Source organism: Ambystoma mexicanum, chromosome 2p (genome assembly GCF_040938575.1).
Source record: "Ambystoma mexicanum isolate Mex_15411 chromosome 2p, UKY_AmexF1_1, whole genome shotgun sequence".
NCBI classification, from domain to species: domain Eukaryota; kingdom Metazoa; phylum Chordata; class Amphibia; order Caudata; family Ambystomatidae; genus Ambystoma; species Ambystoma mexicanum.
Window position 1 is genome coordinate 719,821,453 of NC_090923.1, and position 20,563 is coordinate 719,842,015.

Here is a 20,563-nt window from a genome sequence, read left to right on the forward strand (position 1 = left end):
TCTGCAACTCATCCAGAACAGGACTGCGAGACTTGTCCTTGGCCTCAAGCCCCCGGACCGTATCTCTCCAGGACTGAAATCGCTACACTGGCTCCCTGTGGCTGCGAGGATTAAGTTCAAAACCCTCTACATTGCCCACAAGGCTTTCTGGGGCCTGGGGCCAAAATACCTTCAACTCTCCCTTCCTAAATATCATCCTTCTCGTGCACTTCGCTCATCCGCCTCCAGCTCCCTCAGGTTCAGCCGCTTCTCTAAGCAACGAGTTGGTGGGAGATCTCTCTGCTGCAGGGGCCTCCCTCTGGAAAAGCCTTCCTGCCTCCCTAAAACTAGAGGAGAACCATCTCCGGTTCCGGAAGCGCCTCAAAACCCTCCTCTTTGCTTCTGCTTTCTCTCCCTCTCTCCCCTGCTAAATCACTGAAATTCTACTAAATCGGCAACTGGGCCACTCACCTATCTCGGTCCTTGGCCCAGCCACTCTCCCCTGCACTGCCTTCCCGGCAACCGCTGCACTGCGGGACTGTCTGTATCCCTACAATCCCTCTTCCCAGCACTTGTCTGCACTTATCTTGCACTTGCCACCAGCTGGCCCTTATTATTTATCTTGTTCGTTACTAACCGTGTACTGCACTTTCCCCTCTCCCTTTCCCCCCTTGCACTTTTCCCGTCCCCTTAACCTTGCACTTGCGCGATCTGAATGACACCTGGCCTAGTAGGATTGTTGTCTGTCTCCCTTTGTCCCCCCCTCCCTTCCTCGTCGCGCCTTGAAACCCTTGTGTATAGGCGCGTTACAAATGCCATATCATATCAACAGGAAAACCCCCCGAATACTTTCTGAAGGATGGGGGGCACCTATCTGCAATGGAAATGGAGCTCTTTTTCTGGAACATATGTACCAAATTGCTGGAGTTGTGAAAAGGAGACAGGAAGAAGGGGAGCCACGTGGGCGGTAACCCACCTAGTGGCGTGGCGGTGTTTGGGCGACCAAGTACAAATGATAGACTCCAGATGAGCCAGAAGGAAACCGGAATGGGTCTTCGCTCTTCCGGACCAGCGCCTCTTGGGGGCCTAACGGTGGGGGCATCTGGTGGTAACAACTAAGGCTCAGCTTCCCCCAAAAAAGAAACGGCGTTCTCCCCACACACGGACACCTGCATGGGCAGGATAGGCTCCGGTACAAAGGGTTGGGAGAGTTGGGGGCCTACTATGGAAACTATACAAAGGTATAGGGCGCCACGCTTACAGACTGAAGTTCGCAAAATGTGTGCAATTATTCCGTTATGGAAATAAAACTGCGGCCAAGTTTGCCATTTGAAAATACTGTTTCATGCCAATTCATTACTGGGGAAGAAATAAAATAAGGCGCACCGAAAAGAAGGTGCGCAAAAGGGCTAATTGGCAAGAAGGACAAATGGACAAATGCAGGGGTTACCCAACTCGCATTTTACCAAGAAAGACGCACCCTTCACTTTGGTAAGACCACTGCCCATTCCCACTTACACCAACCCCAATCTACCTTCATGTATTGGACAGCCATGCCGAGGACTATCCTTTATGCAACCTTGCAATAAGATCAGAGCGCGGCCACTGCCGAGGGTTCCTCTCCTAGGCGAGGTCATTTCGCAAAACCCGGAAATGGCGACAGGAAAACAAAATGGAGGAAGCTTTATTACGATTAGTGTTCTCTCCAGAATCAAGTACTTCAAATTCTGGTTACTTTTGCATCAAAAGGAGAGAAATGTTCATAAAAAATAAAAAAAAAAATCAAGAAACACTTGCTCCGCCTCCTGGCTTCCCTGCAGTCCCCCTCCTCGGCTCCAAGTCTGATGGCTGTAGTTTTATTTGAAACCCCGAGTTGCGCTGGTTGGGAGCTTCAGCATTTTTTTTTGACTTCATGAAACATTCTTGGGTGACAGTTCAACAATGTCCTCAGACAAGCCTCACAAGGTGTTTACCCACCAAGTTCCATTGGCATAGGTTTTAAAATTCATATTGGGGATATAATGCCCTGCAATAGTGCAAGGCATGCATCAGTTTGCAGGAGTTTCAGGTAATCATACCCGGTCAGTTCGGTGTCAAAACTTTGCAAGAAGTGTCGCATCCCAGCTCCGTTTTGCAAGCTCATTTAGAACTAGGATGGGTACCCTTACTTTTTCTTTAAAGTTGATCCCCGCCTCGACCGCCCCACCCCCCACACCCCACACGATCTGCCCCATCTACTTGCTCTGCTCTTTGCACTGGTTTAAGTGGGTGGGAGCGGTTGCAGGCGGTGCTTCTCTACTATTGTCTAATATGTTTCACTGTGCTTTGTACTTTTATTTAAAAAAGGAAACCGTTCCGGAATGGTTTCGTTATAAAATCAAAGTATAGGAAGAAGTTGAAACTTGCATTTCAGTGCAGTGAACGTTGCCTTAAACAGAAGGCGCATGGGGGTCGGGGGGGTGTAATGTGTTGGGGTAGGGTTTGTGAGGAGCGGTGTCAGGCCAGCAGGGAACATAGTTCCACTACTACTTGTCAGACTTCGAACACTGGCCTCTGTTGAATGAAAGGCAAAGGCGACCAAATATGTCAAAAGTTCTGCTTGTGTGGAAAATCAGCATGTGCGTATCCAAACGGAACGTGGGGTCAAGCCTCCTGTATTCTGACATTCCAAATGCCCATGAAATCATGCAATGCAAGTCCCTGAACAGTCAGAGCACTGGAAACTCTGGGAAGGGGTTTCTTGGATTCGCTCAGTCTTCTGAGGTTCCCAGTGTTAACCCTGAGAGCCTATGCGATCAAAACTGATTCACTGAAAAACACTTCGTAAATCAGGCCCAAAAGGGGCAGGGCCTTTCCCCCTGCGAAAGCCAGATCACCCCAACGCCATAGGCATCGGATTGGTTATGCTTACCTTGGAGCATAGGTTTGTAGTGTATTAAAAAAATAAAACGGTGTCCTCTGAAAGGCCGTCACTTCGTGGTGCCACAAGTGGAGCAGAAGGGGTGGTCTTAACAGCTTCGTCACAATCGGATCCAATGAGGGTGGCGTGATTGTGCAGGATACAGGCAGGAACCTGCAATTGCAGACTGAAAAAGTGCTAAGGCGCACACACACAGGTACCAGATATAGCATGAAACCAGTGAAAGCAGAGGCATCTAGGGAGAAGCTGAAGATAGCAGTATAAGACAGGAAGAGCAAAAATATATCAAACACAGGTGTCCAGGGAGAGTATCTGTGCAAGGGCTGTAGAGAAGAGCAAAACCCACCACCATGTAAATTAAAAGCAAGCCTAAAAAAAAAAAAAAGAGCCAGGGACAAGCTGGATTCTAGGGAGTAGAACCAGCAAAGGCATTGCAAGGACAAGCAGGGTGCCCGAAGAGTGGAGCCCACAAAGGCAGTGCATGGACGAGCAGGGTGCCGGGGAGTAGAGCCCACGAAGGCAGTGCAAGGACCAGCAGGGTGCCGGGGAGTAGCGCCCACGAAGGCAGTGCAAGGACGAGCAGGGTGCCGGGGAGTAGCGCCCACGAAGGCAGTGCAAGGACGAGCAGGGTGCCGGGGAGTAGCGCCCACGAAGGCAGTGCAAGGACGAGCAGGGTGCCGGGGAGTAGCGCCCACGAAGGCAGTGCAAGGACGAGCAGGGTGCCGGGGAGTAGCGCCCACGAAGGCAGTGCAAGGACGAGCAGGGTGCCGGGGAGTAGCGCCCACGAAGGCAGTGCAAGGACGAGCAGGGTGCCGGGGAGTAGCGCCCACGAAGGCAGTGCAAGGACGAGCAGGGTGCCGGGGAGTAGCCCCACGAAGGCAGTGCAAGGACGAGCAGGGTGCCGGGGAGTAGCGCCCACGAAGGCAGTGCAAGGACGAGCAGGGTGCCGGGGAGTAGCGCCCACGAAGGCAGTGCAAGGACGAGCAGGGTGCCGGGGAGTAGCGCCCACGAAGGCAGTGCAAGGACGAGCAGGGTGCCGGGGAGTAGCGCCCACGAAGGCAGTGCAAGGACGAGCAGGGTGCCGGGGAGTAGCGCCCACGAAGGCAGTGCAAGGACGAGCAGGGTGCCGGGGAGTAGCGCCCACGAAGGCAGTGCAAGGACGAGCAGGGTGCCGGGGAGTAGCGCCCACGAAGGCAGTGCAAGGACGAGCAGGGTGCCGGGGAGTAGCGCCCACGAAGGCAGTGCAAGGACGAGCAGGGTGCCGGGGAGTAGCGCCCACGAAGACAGTGCAAGGACGAGCAGGGTGCCGGGGAGTAGCGCCCACGAAGGCAGTGCAAGGACGAGCAGGGTGCCGGGGAGTAGCGCCCACGAAGGCAGTGCAAGGACGAGCAGGGAGTAGACCACATCACTAAGAATCCCAGGGAGCAGTTTGTCCAGACCTATGCGACAACTTTCTTCCAAGGAAATGGTCTTTCGTCATTCCCAGAAGTTTGGACTTTATTCCCTAAACAATTCCAGAGATAGGCCCCAGAAGCCCAAAGGATCCCAACGCCCCAAATAATTTCCCCTTGGGGCGCCAGACCATGAGGGCTCTTGGGAAGGGTGAACATAAGATCCATAATGGCCATTATTTGGACAACATATGCTAGCAGTAACCCTTCCTCTGCAACCTTAGCCCTGATGAATGGTTCAAAGGGACTTTAAAAGATAACAGGGAGCCAACAGCAGGGATCAAGTGTAGTGCTTTAAAGGTGGGGTTCATGTGGTCACTGAATCTGATGGCTAGGATGTACCTAGCTGCTGTGTCCTAGATGACCTACAGCACATGAAGCAAGGCCCAGATATAGGTCAACGATGGCCAGTCAGTAAGGAGTTCCTCTTGCATAGAGGTCAGGGCAGACTCAGTTCGTCCTAAAGGCCTGAACCCAGATTTGTGGTCATGTAAATGCTCTTTCCTCAGTGATGGAGGCTAAGATATGTGACGCAGCCTCTTTTCTCTGTGGTCTTGCCAAGAAATGATGTAATGGCAATAAATGGTGTTATGGCAATGGGGCAGTAGTTTGCCCGAATTGCTTTGCCAGAAAGCTTCTTGAAAAGGGGCAGAATGCAGAACTTTCATTCTTGAGGTAAGATACCAGTGTTGAAGGAGCTGTGGCACAGGGGAACCAGAGAAGGAACAAAGGTGATAAAGATACCTTTGATGGTTCTAGCAGGGCAGGGACAAACCTGTTCAGTCGACTACTTCAATTTGGCAGAGTTCATTAGGTCTGCTGGTGAGACCAGATTAGAGGAGTAGAAGCAAGAGGGCCCAGTTAATATCAGCAGCAGGGGCGTATGGTCATGACTTTAGCCTGGGTGGTGTTCAAGGCGATTGATGAAGTTAGACAAAACTATCTGCCAAGAATTGGAAGGCCTTGGTGTACCACAAAATGCAGCAGTCTCCTTGTACATTCTGTAGACGTCTGAATATTTATAGTCATTGATTCAGTGCGACTATAGAGGGAGGTCCTTTTCTTGTGTTTTACACAGGCAAGGCAGCCCTTCCTTTGGCAAAGGCAAGATAGCTTGTGAATCTAAACCCATGGATAACACTTTTTCATGCTGGACAGGTTTTACTCTGATCTACAGCTACTACATTTCTAAGGCGGTTTTTCTTTTTTTCTGACTAGAGCCACGCTATTCATGGTGTTAGACGGGGTACCGTGGAGGCAGACTAGTCAGGGATCTGGGGTAGAAGACAAGGAGAGCATCTCTTGACTGGAAGGGATGAAGATAGAGGAGGATGCAGACATGGAAACACGTACCATTAGTCTATGATTGAGGTATTCTGACTCAGCTGGCAGAGTAGGGGTAGACACTTGCATGGTGTGGCCTTACGCACTGACATGGAGTGGCCAGTCAGTCACAGCAATGGTGGAGTTGTTAAGAGAGAAAAAACATGGACTGTACAACCCCCAGTGTTGGTAGATTAAGACAGCCAGGCCTACAGTGCCACCGCAACGCAGAAGTCAAGCAAGAGTGCTGTGGATTTGTCAGCTAGGGTGTCCAATCAGATACTGAAGTGACCCATCACAACAATGAGGTTGGAGACAGCTTCAATGCAGCATGGAAATCCAGCTATTTTTAGGCAATAAGGGCAGTAGTTGGTAACCATGATCATACAGGTATCCGCGTGATAGTACTTGCAGGCCAGCATCTCAGAGGAGGAACAGGTTGCAGTGGAGGTCAATGTAGTAGTGATGACAGCAAGATAAATTAGGGCAACACTGCTTCAAAACCAGCTGAGCATGCTCTCAACCACGATCTTAAAATAGTCAAAGAGTAAGGGGTCAGCGGAGGCAGCAAACATGCTGGAAAACCAGGTTTCAGAAACACCGGATGTCAATGAAGCAGCTTAGGTAGGTCATGAAGGTTTGAGGGATGTTTTCTCAAAGTCCTGAAGTTGAGGGTGGCCAACACAAAAATGTAGCTACAGATCAAGAACTGTGCGGTGGTGGGCAGAAGCTTCCTGCTGGAGGGTTTAAAGGAACCCAAACAGTGCGGGTAGAGAAGCTTGTGTTGAAACAAACTCCCAGGTAGGATACTAGAAGTTCGCAGACTTACAACTCATGGAAAGCCCAACACCTTCCCCCAAATAAGGAATGAAGGCCCAGGCCGACAGCAAGTTCAAACTGCAGTTTATTACAGCCAATCAGTTTAGGACAGAAGAAATCCGTGGACATCAGTGAGCTCTGGCTTGCAGGCCAGTTTTGTGGGCACATTGCGCCATAGCGACGTCACAACCTGGGCCCTTCTCCAGCAAACCCAACACCACTGGATTGGGTGCCGAGTAATAGTCCTCCTATAGTGGACCCTATACGTGTTACTATGTCAGGCCTGGCCCATCCCAAAAGTGCTGTTACTAAACAATGTTTCAGTGGGAGGGTCTTACCCTTGGTTCTCGCCCGTTGCTACCCACCCCTAGGGTCCTGAACAGTGATTGGCTAGAGCGGACATCCCCAGGCCTGGGAACCGAAATAGCTCAACGGAGTACATTTTCACGGTAAGAAGAACTGTGTGTCTGCATTGTAACATGTGTAAGAGTGCCCATTCACATTGTGCAACACTGGTCCCATTCTCCTTTCCTAGTGGCAGTTTCGATTCATCATCCGACTTGGCCGAATCACGTGTTCTGAAACAGTGTTTTTGAGCTCTGCAGCTCTCAATTCTGAATACTGAAGAATTATTTGCATTTATTGCAGCCAGGGTTACTGTAGTTCAGGGAATGGAACGTCACTCATTGTGGTGGCCTTGGCAGCCAGCCTTGTCCCCACACGGTTGCTCTTTTGTTGCATCTGAATTCAGCTTCGCGCCTCTTGAGATGGTTGTGGCCCATTACGCCATGGCATGGCATGGCTTCTATATTCTATAGTTCTCCTTAGGTTAGTAATAGATTGGTTCGGTCAGTTCCCATAGGTGCTCCTGCAGTTCCATAATGCCACTTGCATGCAAGCACCAGCAAGCTTGCTCAGGATCCCTTGCTTCTTGATTTCTGTTGCTGCGGTTAAGCCAATGACAAAATAATAAAGCAAAGGCAATATGTATCTTTGCTCTAACTTATAGAACTGTTCCGCATGTGTTAGTGTATTCGGATGCGTTTTTTGTGTCCCCAATGTGCAGGTGGCACGTGTGCTTGCTGCCCAACGCTGGTGTGTCGTGTTGTCTCCACCGACGTCAGTAGCGTAGCTTCTTGGCCCTTCAGTCAATACTGTCAGTTGAAGTCTCCTTAGTTGCATCCTGAGGCTCCTAGTCCACTCTAGGCAACGTTTGCACTGCTGCTGGGCTACATGGTTGGCCGAGTGGGTACATCTCAACATACTTGTTTATCATAGGAGCACTAGGAATCGGTCCAATTTGGTATGGGTGATTGTGGTACCTTTGGTTCTTCTTACGGGCTATGTGTCTAATGGGAGGGGGAGCAGGGGTAGGATTCGACCATCCCTCTTCACTCGACACTCGGATGCTGACTGAAGTGGACAAGGGAGGGTTCATGCAGGCAGGCTGAGCAGTCTAGTGCAGCCAATAAAGGGATTATCAAGGCATCACACAGGAGAAGCAGGTTAGTGCGACTGCTCTGGGCCATGATAGTTCTAAATATTGGGTGGTAGCTTGGTGCTGGAAGGGAAACCCCAGAGTGTACCATCTAGTTCTACCAATTATCACAGAAGAACTCAAGCTTAGAAAGCATATAGATCTTCCAGGCAGGAAGGGGACAAGTAAAGATTAGGATAGCCGTTAGCTTCCCTCTAGAATGGGCATCCTAAGGTTATAGTGAAGGGTAGAATTCTTCAATTTTTCCACCATGGCTGGGTTAGCAACCTGAAAGGAAGGCAAAACTCTAATAATACCAGTAAATGGGAGATCGAGATGGCTATAGCGAAACACAGGAATGGACAGAAGCCACCAAAAAAAAGCACATAACTCAGAGCAGCCAGAGAAGAGGAGTAATAGGCTAAAGTAAGAGTGGCGACTAAGCTTACAATGGAAGAGGGAACATCCGGCAGGTTACTGCAGCAGTAGGCCATGAAAGGAAAAGAAGCAGCAAGTACCAGGGGCATACAAGAGCATGGCTAGACTATAAGCGAGACTGTTGCAAGAGCACCAGAAATCCAGAAGAGCAATCCAAGAAAGCTCTAGAAGAGGAGCGATGTGAAGCAACAGAGAAATATATGTAACTGATTATGAAGTAAAAACAGAAGCTGGACAAGTCGTGGAAAGCTGGTATGCTAGAACCAGACAATGTATGGTGGCTAGTATAACCATAACATACAGAAGGGTTGCAAGAGGAGCACAAAGGCACATGATAAAATGAGTCCTGAACTAGCAAAAGGGACCAGGAGAGCTAAGCAAGGCAGATCAAGAGGAGAGCAGGATACAGTGAGGCAGAGGTGGCCTAGAGTCATAGGTGAAGCACTGCAGATGATCTCCCAGACACAAGTGGCAAAGGATGAACATATGCATGACAACCTACATTGAGAAAGGGGTGGCAGACTAGGGAGTTACTAATGCAAAGCAAGATAGCAGAGAGATGATGTGGCAACAGCCCCAATTGGTAGGTAGCTGAAAGCTCATAGGTAGTGGTGAGGGAAAGAGGCTAACGGGTGCATGGGCACAGTCCGGAGGGCAAAAGGTGGGCAAAAGAAACTAAGCAAATCGGGAGCAGGTTGGTGAGACAAGTAGTCCACCGCCAGAAAGGAAGGAAGGAAGGTGAGGTGGGGACGAGGAACCTACAAGGGGAGAGGACAGCCAAGAGTGGAGACGCAGGTAAAGATAAGCCACACAGAAGAGTAGAGCAGGTATAGGCTGGGAACAGAGGGAGGGCAGAGGAAGGCAGGAAGAAGAGAAGGGTGAGGGCACAGAAAGGCGAGGGGGTTGGGGGAGCTATCAAAGTATGCCAGAAAGTGGGAAGAGACAGGTACCAGAAGACAATGGAAAGCTGGAAAAACAAGCATGGAGGAGAAAGAAGGGTACAGCAGAGTATTCACATCCCTATACGGTGAGATGAAGGATGCAACTTCAAAAAAGGATAAAGACAGGGTGAGGCGAATTCAGAGACGAGGCAAAGAGGGGACTTCCATCACAAACGCACCTGGTTTAGTCCACTTTCTTCCAAATACCTTTGTTGGCAGCGCAGACAAGTGGATGATTCATCCAATTAGGCCACGCTGAAAAGGTGGCTGTGACGCAAGAGACAGAACTAAAGGCTCAATGTTAGAGGATCTGGATGACGGGGCAGCCTCATAGGGCATGGTGGACCAAGATATTGTTGGCAAATCTTTCTCTGGAGTATTTGCCAAAGCCATGAAAAAGCACTGGAGTGAGTGCCAACAACATACAGCATTATTATATTGGGTGATTAATTTATTTTTTCTTCTTTATTTAAAGTGGTTTTCCTCACGCCCCCACGTGTTGGTTTCCTTTGTGCCACACCTAATTTCTAGTGTTAGTGGAACACTACCACCTACAGTGTGCTTTGCAGAAGAGGCACCAGTTAAAAAAAAAACTCAACACTATACAAAAATAGCCACATTGCAAAGGTAGCATCTGCCACCCTTCTTGCCTTCTTGCTTGTCCTATGCTAGTGTTAATTGATTAAAATACCATACTCACTAATTACAGCAAAGAAGCACACAAGCAGGAGTAGGCACAAGTTCTTACCACTTGTAGGAGACAGATATTATCCCGGAGGGCCGCCAGGACTCCAACGAATGATACCACAAACATGACTACTCCCAACAGGATAAGGATTACGGCGGGGGCCAGGAATAAACCATGTAGGGTCTTGTACTTCTGCCTCTCCACCTCGGCATAGATGCCAACCGCAAGAACCACAAACCCGATGAGCTGCAGAAGAAACAAAGAAAAGGGCTTAAGCAAGAACGCATCTGAAGAATCACATTAGGTCAAGTAGGTAGGAAAGACAAACTATCTCCATAACATGACAATCAACAGTACAGTCCTCACATTGGGCAGCTGCAGAGCCTTGCAAAACTTACCACCCTTTCCACACCCATCGGCGGACTGAGCATGCGGTTTGACAACTTGGTACACACTACTTATGCATACAAACCATCTTCAGTGAATATCGGCAGCTTAGGCTACTGGGAAGGTAGGGTTTTTGTTAGGGTTCGACTAAGGTCCTCATTCAGTTATGAATTTTAGGCATGTGCAAGGAGAGTACATTTTAGGCAAGAGAAATTTAAAAATGTGGTAAAAGATTGAAAAAAAATTATGAAAAGTCAAAAAGAATCAGCGTCTCCCTTCAAAATAGAGATTGTCAATAGGTCTTAAGGAGGTTTTGGAACATCATTGGTGCAGTTGAATAGATGAGGATTAAGATGTAGTGCTAGAAGGAGGCTGGACATGATCTGTTCTATGCTAAAGCCACTTTGCCGGTTGTCAATCACTGATCAATGCGCAGTGCAAATAAACATGCGCGCTTTAGGTCTGGCTAGTGTAACCGATGGACAGGAAGCACAAGTGTGCTATTATGCGTCCTGTTTGGACTTCCCCATCAGTAGAACATTTCCTTAACAAGTACATCCAAATTCACATTTTTTTTAAATATATTTTTTATTGATTTTATACATGCACTGTATCAAAATGTGGCAAATACTTGGAGAGCGCTGCAAGCAGCGTAATCGTGCTTAGAGGTGCCTGTAAAACAAAAAGAACATAAACGTCAACAACAGGTCCGAGAGATGTTCGTGGGGGGAGCCAAGAGGGGAGTGGCGCCAAGATAGTCGCTATTAGTTGAATGAAGGCAGACAAGGGGAATTTGACATGCCTCGGGATCAGGGTAATGGGCGGAGAGAGGGGATCACCGGCATCCTAGGCCTTCAATGTTTCGTTCCTGGACTTGCAAGCAGGAGGGGAGCTTCCCGGGTCGGATCCTCTGCTGTGCGCTGCCCCCCTTGCTTTTCAATCAGCTTTGTCCAGCCATCGTAAGGAGGGAGGTTGTCGGGCCAAACCTGGGTATTTCTGGGTGTAGTCCAGGAAGGGGGCCCACGTCTGGAGGAATTTGTCTCTGTTCCCGAACCGGAGGGCAGTTATTTTTTCCGCTGCAATTATATTCCAGCATTTCGTCCACCACATTTGTACTGCCGGGCCCTCTGGGTTTTTCCACAGCCTAGCCACAGAAATCTTAGCGGCCATCAGCAGGTGAGAGCATAGCTCTGCTCTGTGCCCTGAAAGGGGGAATTGACCCTCCCCGCTTGCTCCCAGTAAGACAATGCCTGGATCCCATGGGATAGCGAGTCCTATGATCCTGTTGATGTGATCCAGCACGGATCTCCAGAATTGGGTGGCTTTGGGACATGTCCAGAACAAATGGTAGAGTGTGCCTTTATCTGGGCATCCTCTCCAGCACACCGGTGGAATTGTTGGATTGCATTTGTTGAGTGTTTCTGGGGTCCGGTACCACCTGAAGCATACCTTGAATGCCCCCTCCTTGTTGGAAACATTTCGAACCTCCGTTTGCCCTCGCCCAGATATGATCCCACTCCTCCAGTTCGATGGGCCTCCCAATGTCTTTCTCCCATTTCAGCATGTATGGCTCTTTGCGGGATGGGTCTGTTCTGTCCAGGAGCCTGTAGAGGGTAGATATTCTGCCCTTTGGTGGGGATCCTGTGAGTGTGAGTTCCAGGGCAGTGAGGTCTCTGCTTCCGAGGTGCTTCATATCCCTACTCGAGAGCCAATGTCGGAGCTGGGTATATCTGAATCTTTCGCTCTCCGGCACGTTGAATTTCGCCTTGCAGGCCTCGAAATCAAGGGGGTTTCCCTCCTCATAGAAGAAGTCTTGCACCCTTTCCAGCCCTCCATTTTTCCACCTCGTGAAGTTCTTGGGGTTATAGCCCGGCGTGAACTCTGGATTCCTCCAGACTGGGGTGAGTGAACCCGTTGTGCTGCAGAGATTCCACAGGCACGCCGTCCTCCTCCAGCTCACCACCGTATTTTCGGTTGCCGTCAGGGGTCCCACGCCCTCGCCTACGCTGGGTCGCTTCAGGTGTGGTAGAGAGTTTATTGGGATTGGGCTCTAGTCCTCTTCCAGCTCCAGCCAGCGAGGCTTTGGGGTGGAGGGAAGCCAAGCGACCGCGAATGAGAGCTGAGCGGCCAGGATATATCTGGCCACCTCAGGCGCTCCCAGTCCACCCAGCGCCCGTCCTCGGAGCAGGAGTTTCCTTGGGATTCGCAGCCGTTTTCCTCCCCAAATATAACTCATGATGTTCTTTTGCAGCTTCTGGATCGCCTGCTTCAGTATTGTGGTTGGTAAGGCTGTGCACTGGTAAAGTAGTCTAGGAATGAGGTTCATCTTCAGAGCCGTGATTCTCCCGAACCAGGAAATCTCCTGCTTTTGCCAGCGTATTAGGTCATTCTTGAATTCTTTAAGGAGCGCCGGAAAGTTGGACTTGTATACTCTGCTGGGGGCGTATGGGAGCTGGACCCCTAAGTATGGGAGATTCTTTTTTTGCCCAGGGTATGTGGTATTCTTTTTCCAGATCTAACATTAGAGGACTAGGCAGGTTAATGCTCAGCGCTGTTGATTTGGATAGGTTAACTGTAAATCCCGAGGCTTCCCCAAATTCGAGCAGTTCCCTCCATACGGCCTTCATGGTTTCCTTTGGCTTGATCAGCGTAAGGAGGACATCGTCGGCGTACAGGGCAGCTTTATATGTTTGGGCCTCGATTGTCAGGCCTTGGATCCCTGCATTTTGACGTACCCTGTTCGCGAATGGCTCCATTGAGAGGGCGAATACCAGGGGGGACAGGGGGCAACCCTGCCTGGTGCCTCTTGAGATTTTAATTTTTTCGGACCTGGCCCCATTGATCCTTAGTCTGGTGGAAGGATGCTGGTAGTTCGCTAATGTCCTTTTATGAAATTTGGGCCAAAGCCGAAGTGCAGGAGTGATTTTTGGATGTAGCCCCAATCGAGCATGTCAAAGGCTTTATGCGCGTCGAGGGATAGTACCATCAGTGCCCGCCCCTTCCTGTTGGCATATACGACATTTATGGTTCTCCTTATATTATCATGGGTGATGCGGCCAGGGATGAATCCAGTCTGGTCCGGATGGATGATGGCTGGAAGCAAGGGAGCCAGTCTGTTCGCGAGGGTTTTGGTGAAGATTTTAGCGTCGTAGTTCAGGAGGGTGATAGGTCTGTAGGAGGCGCAATGGCTCCGGTCCCTTCCAGGTTTCGGTAGCAGCACAGTTAGTGACTCTTCCATCGAGGGGGTGGTCGTTCTTGATGATCGGAACGAGTTGAAGAGGGCTGCCAAATGGGGCGAGAGGATGTATGAAAACTTCTTATAGAATTGTGCTGTAAGCCCATCTGGGCCAGAAGTTGAGTTTTTCATTTTTGCTATGACCTCGCTCACTTCTTCTGCTGAGATAGGGACCTCTAGGGCCGCGAGTGGAGGGTGTGGATTGGCCGGCTGTCCTCCTGCAAGATATTTGACTTGTGCTGATGCGGCCGTGGGGGTACCCAACATGATACCCCTGTGATGTGCTGTCATGATTTCCATTTTCTCTGTGATAGAGTAGCGAAGAGTCCCTTGCGCGTCCAGGAGGCTATGGATGGAATTTCTCGACTGTAGCTTTTTTTAGTTTGTGGACCAGGTGCCGATTTGCTTTGTTGCTGTGCACATAGTAGAACTGTTTGGTGTATGTTAGTGCTCTGGCCGCTTTGTCAGCTAGATGCATTTCTAGGGATCGCTTCGCCCTTTGGAGCACGCGACTCGCTTTCCTGTTCTGGCCTCTTAAGAATGCGTTCCGCTTCTGTCACTTCCGCCTCAAGTGCGTCTTGTTGCAGCTTGCGTAGTCGTCTGAGTCGGGCTGTGCAGTCGTTTGCCGTGCCCCTGATGACTGGCTTTATAGCGTCCCAGATCGTGGCCACTGATGTGTCTTTGGTGGTGTTTTCCCTGAAGTAGTTCTTGAGGGCTTCCGCCATTTCTGTTCCGATTGCGATGTCCGTTAAGATCCGGTCTTGGAGTTTCCATTGCCGCTGAGGCGGCTCGGGGGAAGCTCGCTACCCTCTGGTTCATTATGACTGGAGCATGATCCGAAAGGGCTCTGTGCCTAATTTGGATGGATTCGACGCAGGGAATGAGAACGCTGGAGAGTAACAGGAGGTCGATTCTTGAGTGCCCCAGATGAACATGAGAGAAGAAGGTGTAGTCCCTTGTTCCCATGTTGGACCATCTCCACGCATCTATAGTGTTGGTTTCCCTCAGGAATTCGGCCATGGCGAGGGCCTTGGTGAAGTCCTCCTTCGATGGAGGGAGCGTTTTGTTCAGGTTTGGGTCTGGAGTCAAGTTAAAATCGCCCCCTATGATTAAGCGACCTTCAGTGAAGGTGACAAGAATGGGCAGGAGATTTCTGAGGAATGTGATCTGCGCTGTATTTGGGCAGTATATGGCAGCGATGGTGATGGGAAGCTCTACTAAGAGGCCTTTTAGCAGGAGATACCGACCCTCTGGGTCACTCTTGGTGGTTATGTTAGTTAAGGGCAAGTCTCGGCCTAACAGCATGGCAACCCCGATTTTCTTGAGATCAGCAGAGGCGAAGAACCTTTTTGTGTAGCGTTGAAAGGCTATGCGGCGTTCGTCAGTCCTGAGGAGATGAGTCTCCTGCAGGCAAATAACGTCGGGTGCCAATTGGGCGAGCCTGTGTTCCACGGACTTCCTTTTCCAGGGGGGGGTGGGGGTGGGGGGGGGGATCTGGGGAGTTCAAACCCTGGACATTCCAGGTCAGGATCGAGAGCTCCCTATTCGGTAGAGACATTGGTGGGTCGGTTTGATGGCTGATTTACCCTGCATGTTTCGAATTGCGAAGCTTGAAACCCACTCCGGTGGGCCAATCTGCCATTGCCATGGCGATCCCGAACAGAGAGTTGAGCACACAGTCAGCTTGTGTTTTGACCAACTCCAGCCCCTCCTTTTCCCTCCGACCGGGTTAAACCAACAAAATGAACTAGAACAAAACCTGAAACAAGAAACAAGTGAAGGTATCCAGACCAGCCTTCTACCAACAGGGCTGTCGGCTGGGCCGTGGCTACCAGCTGTGTCGGAGACCATGGGGTCTCATGCTGTGGTGGTGAAAATCTTGCAGTTCGAGAGAGATCGCCGCGGGCCCCCCGGCCAACGAGATTGTTGCATTGGGATTCTTTCCGCAGCGGCTCAGATATTTGTGAGGCTCTGGGTTCAAATTCTGGGCCCCCTAGGGGAGGGGGGGGTGGCCACTGTTCTCTGAGGAGGTACTAGGATCAGGGCGGATGGGGCTCTCAGCGGTTCTTCCCCTTGCGGGAGGGCCGCACATCCTACGACGACCAGATACCCGGGACCAGGGACGGAGAGACTCCCCGACAGCCCCCTCGGGTGAGCGATCCGAGCCCCCCGGGACCTCCCTCCCCGTGTCCGGGTTCATAAACTCCTCAGCCTCCCGAGGTGAGGGGATTTGCTAAGTCTTTCCCTCCCAGGTGAAGGCGAGGCCTGAAGGAAAGCTCCAGCGGTAGGGACTCTTGCGTTCACGTAGCCAGGCAGCCATGGGTTTAAGAGCTCTTCGTTTGGCCAGGGTTGATGCTGCCAAATCTTGGAACAAGGCTATATCCGAATCCCGGAAGTGGATTTGTCCCATGGCCCTGGCCTCCTGCATTATCTCCTCCTTGAGCCTGTAGAAATGGACACGGACCAAAACGTCAGCTGCCCCGCTGGGCCTCTGCCTGGGTCTAGCCCTGTGCACTCGGTCCAGCGCCAGGGGAGAGTTATCTGGGAGGGTGATGACGTGGCGAAGGAGGTCGGAAACATATGATGGAGGTCTTTCTCCGAGATTGCGGATGGAATTCCCCGGATTCTGATATTGTTCCGCCTCGAGCAGTTTTCAGCATCTTCTTCTCTGGCTTCAAGAGCCTTGCACCTGCACTCCAGGGCTCTGATCCTGTCAGCCCCCTCTCCGATCTCAAAGTTCTGGTCACATAGCGTGGTTTCAATCTCCTCGGTTCTTGATTCGATTTCCCCTACTCTCTTGTCCAGCCGGGCAATTTGACTCTTTACTTCTTCGGTACCTTTCTGGAATTCCCTGGTGAGGGCTGATAGGAGGTCATGAAGGTCTGCTTTTGTGACTGCCTGAGCCGCCCCGGCCGCCTGGTCATTGGGGAGGCCATCCCCCGTCGCACCTTCATTGCGCTCACCCTTCTTGCTCCCCCCCCCCCCAGCAGGCATTGTTAATAGCATGGAGATGTCCGTCTGCTTGGCAGATTTGCTGGCTTTGGACATGGTGACTCAGCACAGCTCGTTCCACTAGGATATGAGGGAGGACAACCAGGGCCAGACCGCTGCAGGCGCCCGGACCCCAACCAGTCCCAGGAGGCAGCAGAGCCGCCTTACCTTGTGACGGAGGCGTAGAGAGATCGATCCGCCCTGGGGAAGGGTACCATAAGCCGGCGCAGCCGTGGGACGTTGTTGAGCCCCGAGGGGGTGCACCGATTCCCCCCTTGGTAAAGAGCTAGAGCTGTGTGGATAATGATAGTCTGGGAGCCGGGAGGCACTGGGCCAGAGCTGATGGGACCACAGGTGTTGGGCCGATTGCAGAGTTGGAGACGTCGAGAAGCCCTCAGAGGCCCCCGGGACCAGCCGACATCAGGACATCCGAAAGAGGCTCCGCTGCTCCTGCTGAAGCGGATTTGATGTAGTGAGATTTGCTGAACAGTTCAGGATGGCAGGAGGAGTGCGGGGGACATTGAGGGGCCCCGAGGCACAGCATAGGCGAAGGCAGGCAGTCCGGGAAGGTGATTGTGGAGCACCGCCGTTAGAAGCAGCGTGGAAAGGGTAGTAGAAGCCTTGCTGCAGGAGCGGTGACTAGCTTCTTTGGGCCCGCCACGGGAGATGAGCACGCCCCCTGGGCGTCACGCATGACGGCGAGGCCGCCGGGGATCCCGTGGGCGATTGTAGGCGACGGGCCCCTGATGGCAGCTGCAACTTGGCAGGGGAGGGGGGGGGCGATGGAAGGGATCGGGCCCCGGCCAACCTCCCCTCCGACGGAAGATTCAGGAGGCTGAAGATGTTGGGAGCCAAGCCTTCACCAGGCGAGGAGGGGGCGGAGGAGCACCCCCGTATCAGGCCCAGGCGGCAGTCTGGGTGGAGCCCCGGTCCAGCACCGAGGGGGGAGGCCTCCCGGATCACCCGATGCGACGGGGTTCCATCGCTGTGTGTATCCAGCGGTGCGCCTCGTCTCCGACCCCCAAGCCCCAGGATCAGTGCCGGGCCAGGGAGGAGTCCGCCATCTTGTCCTCCGCACTCACTCCGTCCATGGCGGCAAGCCCGCAACCACCAGATCTATGCGGGTAGCTTTCGCAGGGCATCGATACTTGGCCAAACCATGCCGCAGCGCTTCAGCTCTCGACAGCGCTAAGTTAGGATAAAGGATTTTAGCTTTTCACCAGGGCATTATCGATGGTAGCGTGGCGCCAGCCGGGAGCTCTCACAGAGCAGGTCCGACCGCCATGGCTCCAAGCCACGCCCAGCCCAAATTCACATTTTAAAAAGGGAAGATGTTTGACACTTGCTTAACTGTGTGTTGGTCTTAATATTGTAAAAACATGCAAGGGTGAATGGTAAATGGTAGAGGGGTGGGCCTCCAATCACCTTAACCCACAGTAGGCCCACCTCTTAAGCGGGTGTACATTTTATCCATAAAGCAAGTTTATTGTACAATCGGCCGGAAGGAGCTACATGACCCTATGGAGTCAAACTAACCCAAGCCTCCCTGAACCACACAAGTTGACACATAATATACATTTTTGCAACAGTCAAAACACTCCCATATATGTTATTTTAAACCAACCCCCATACGCGATTGGTTAAAACCTACACAAACGAAAACGCATCTTAAATTTCCCATACTCATTGGTGGCCGTTATCTCAACTACCATATTCAGCTCATGTGTAAAGCACACCTCTTTAGGATTCATCCGCGGTAGGTCACAATGTCATACTGTTATACATTCACATACAAACATAATTCATTACAAGTTCCAGGTGGTCCGAGACCTCTTAATCCTAAAAATAGTTGCACCGATCGTTCAAACGACATGAGAGAGCAGACTAAACAAGTTCCCTTTGAACTGTCCATAACCATCTCACTGACCCCTGTTTGGTGTAATTGGAAAATCAACGACTACCAATTCAGCACGCATAGCTCATCCTGAAAACAATTCAAGCACATGGAGTATCGGTCAACCCTGGCCTCAGGTGGCCTTCACTCCACGTTTGTTGGTCAAAAGAAAATGTTCAAATCCCTCTGCAAGCCTCCAAAATTGCATCTGCCATTGCAATACTACCAGGCCAGAAAAACATTTAGCTGAGCTGCTGACCATCTGCTAAGGTCGTAGTTATTCATTTACCCTTCCTCTGAAACTCTGGAAAATCAGTTTCTCCAAAATTCACCTCACAAAACCCTGCTGCTGAGTTCAATCCATTTATTAAAAAAGCGCACTGCATAAAGATTTATAATTCCCTGTGTTTGTATCAGTGAGCATGCATGTTTATACCCATGTTTTCTTCACAGTGGGTTCTCCATGACAAGTCCCATTCCTTGCATGCACATTATGATACTCCTTGTTGCCCAGCTTCTAGACACTTCATATCTGGATCGTGTTTTAGATTTCATTTGGTTTTGGCATTTATCTTTCTATGTGCATGCAAATCTAAACTGTATGAACTTGAACACAAAGTAACACTTTAACAGTCCCATTCAGATTTAACCACACTGGATACATATGAAATTGCAACATAGCACCCGTTTTGCTGCACGCCCATTCACAAATATGTCGCGCGCAACATGAAACTCTTAATCATTGGGTTCTTTCTCCACAACCCCAATGGGCGGGAGGTCACAGTTTTGAACAAAAGTTGAGGAAGTTAGTTTACCCTCACTGTGACAGAAGTGTGTGGTGGGTCTCAGAATTGAAATTGTACAGATTTCATTGGCAATGCGATAGTTGAAGGGGAGGGGCAGTACTAGGATACGTGGAAATTCCAAAAGGGATTGCGTGTGGCCAGAGTATTTAAAGGACAGGAAACACTGGAGAACAGCAATGCTGCATGTGACACCAAGTACAGGAAAGGGTTAAGCGGAAAGTAAAGACGGGTGTTCACAGTTCTGTGGAGGCCTATGCTTCAGGAACAGGTTACACTGGATATTGCAGTGCAGGCACTGCAGTAATGACCAATTAGGATTAAGGTGCAATGGCAGTGAGGTGGAAGGCGCCCCCCCCCCTTCAGAATAGGTCAGGACTGGGATGTTTTTGCAAAAGAAATAACGAAAAGGCCATTAGTCTCAATGTTTCAAAGCAGTATCAGGGTGGGAGTTCCGACAACATGCTGGTGCAAAATCACATTTCCAGTACAGCGGACTAGACTTGATGCTTAGTTTGAAAACATCAGGAAACTTCCCATTTATTTTTACTACAGTTCAGAGTTTTGGGCACTCCGATTAGGGTCACCTGAAAGTTGTTACATTGGAATAGAAGAGTGCAGTCGAAAAAGATTGGTTGTTCTAGTGCTGTGTTTGGGGGTCTTGGCAGCACAGGTTACGGTTTGTATGGAGACTGCCTCCGCCTACAAGTAATGTGCTCAAGTTTCAAGTTCTCGCATCATTGCAATAGGAAGCACCAAACCGGTTGGTCCACCTTCCACCTTTCACTGCAGTGAGTAAGAAATGAATACGCAGGGATTGCCATTAGCAGTTTGGAAACCAGTGAGAGCGGTTCTGCCAACTTTCTACCAAAGCTGAAGTCACACCGTCACCTCTTGCATTGCCAAGCAGGGACCTCATGTACCATAACCAGTGCCAATTCAGCACTTAAAAGGCTCAGCATTTGAACACCCAGATGCCACTTGTGCAGCCACATGCAATCAGTGTTTTTCATTTTCGTGATCACGTTGCACTTTAAAATACAGTGCTATTGGGACCCTGTAGATACTGTTGGTGCTCTCTGCAAACATGAATGCTTACCTCGAGGGTGGACTCCAGACATTGAAACGTGAGTTAATACAACTCAAACATGTGCACTTTGATCACCTTGAGGCGACAATGTAGCAATCTTCTGTGGGATAAATCGTTTAATTAACAG

The 20,563-nt window shown here is 50.5% G+C and overlaps 1 protein-coding gene across 1 annotated transcript in view; it reads right to left on the reverse strand.

Annotated features, from left to right (window-relative positions):
• The window catches only part of TSPAN15 (tetraspanin 15), a 206,518-nt gene that overhangs the window by 143,205 nt on the left and 42,750 nt on the right, over positions 1-20,563 (reverse strand). The window contains exon 2 of the mRNA XM_069644316.1: positions 10,097-10,282. Coding sequence (XP_069500417.1) covers positions 10,097-10,282 — 186 coding nt within the window. The remainder of the gene's footprint in view (positions 1-10,096; positions 10,283-20,563) is intronic.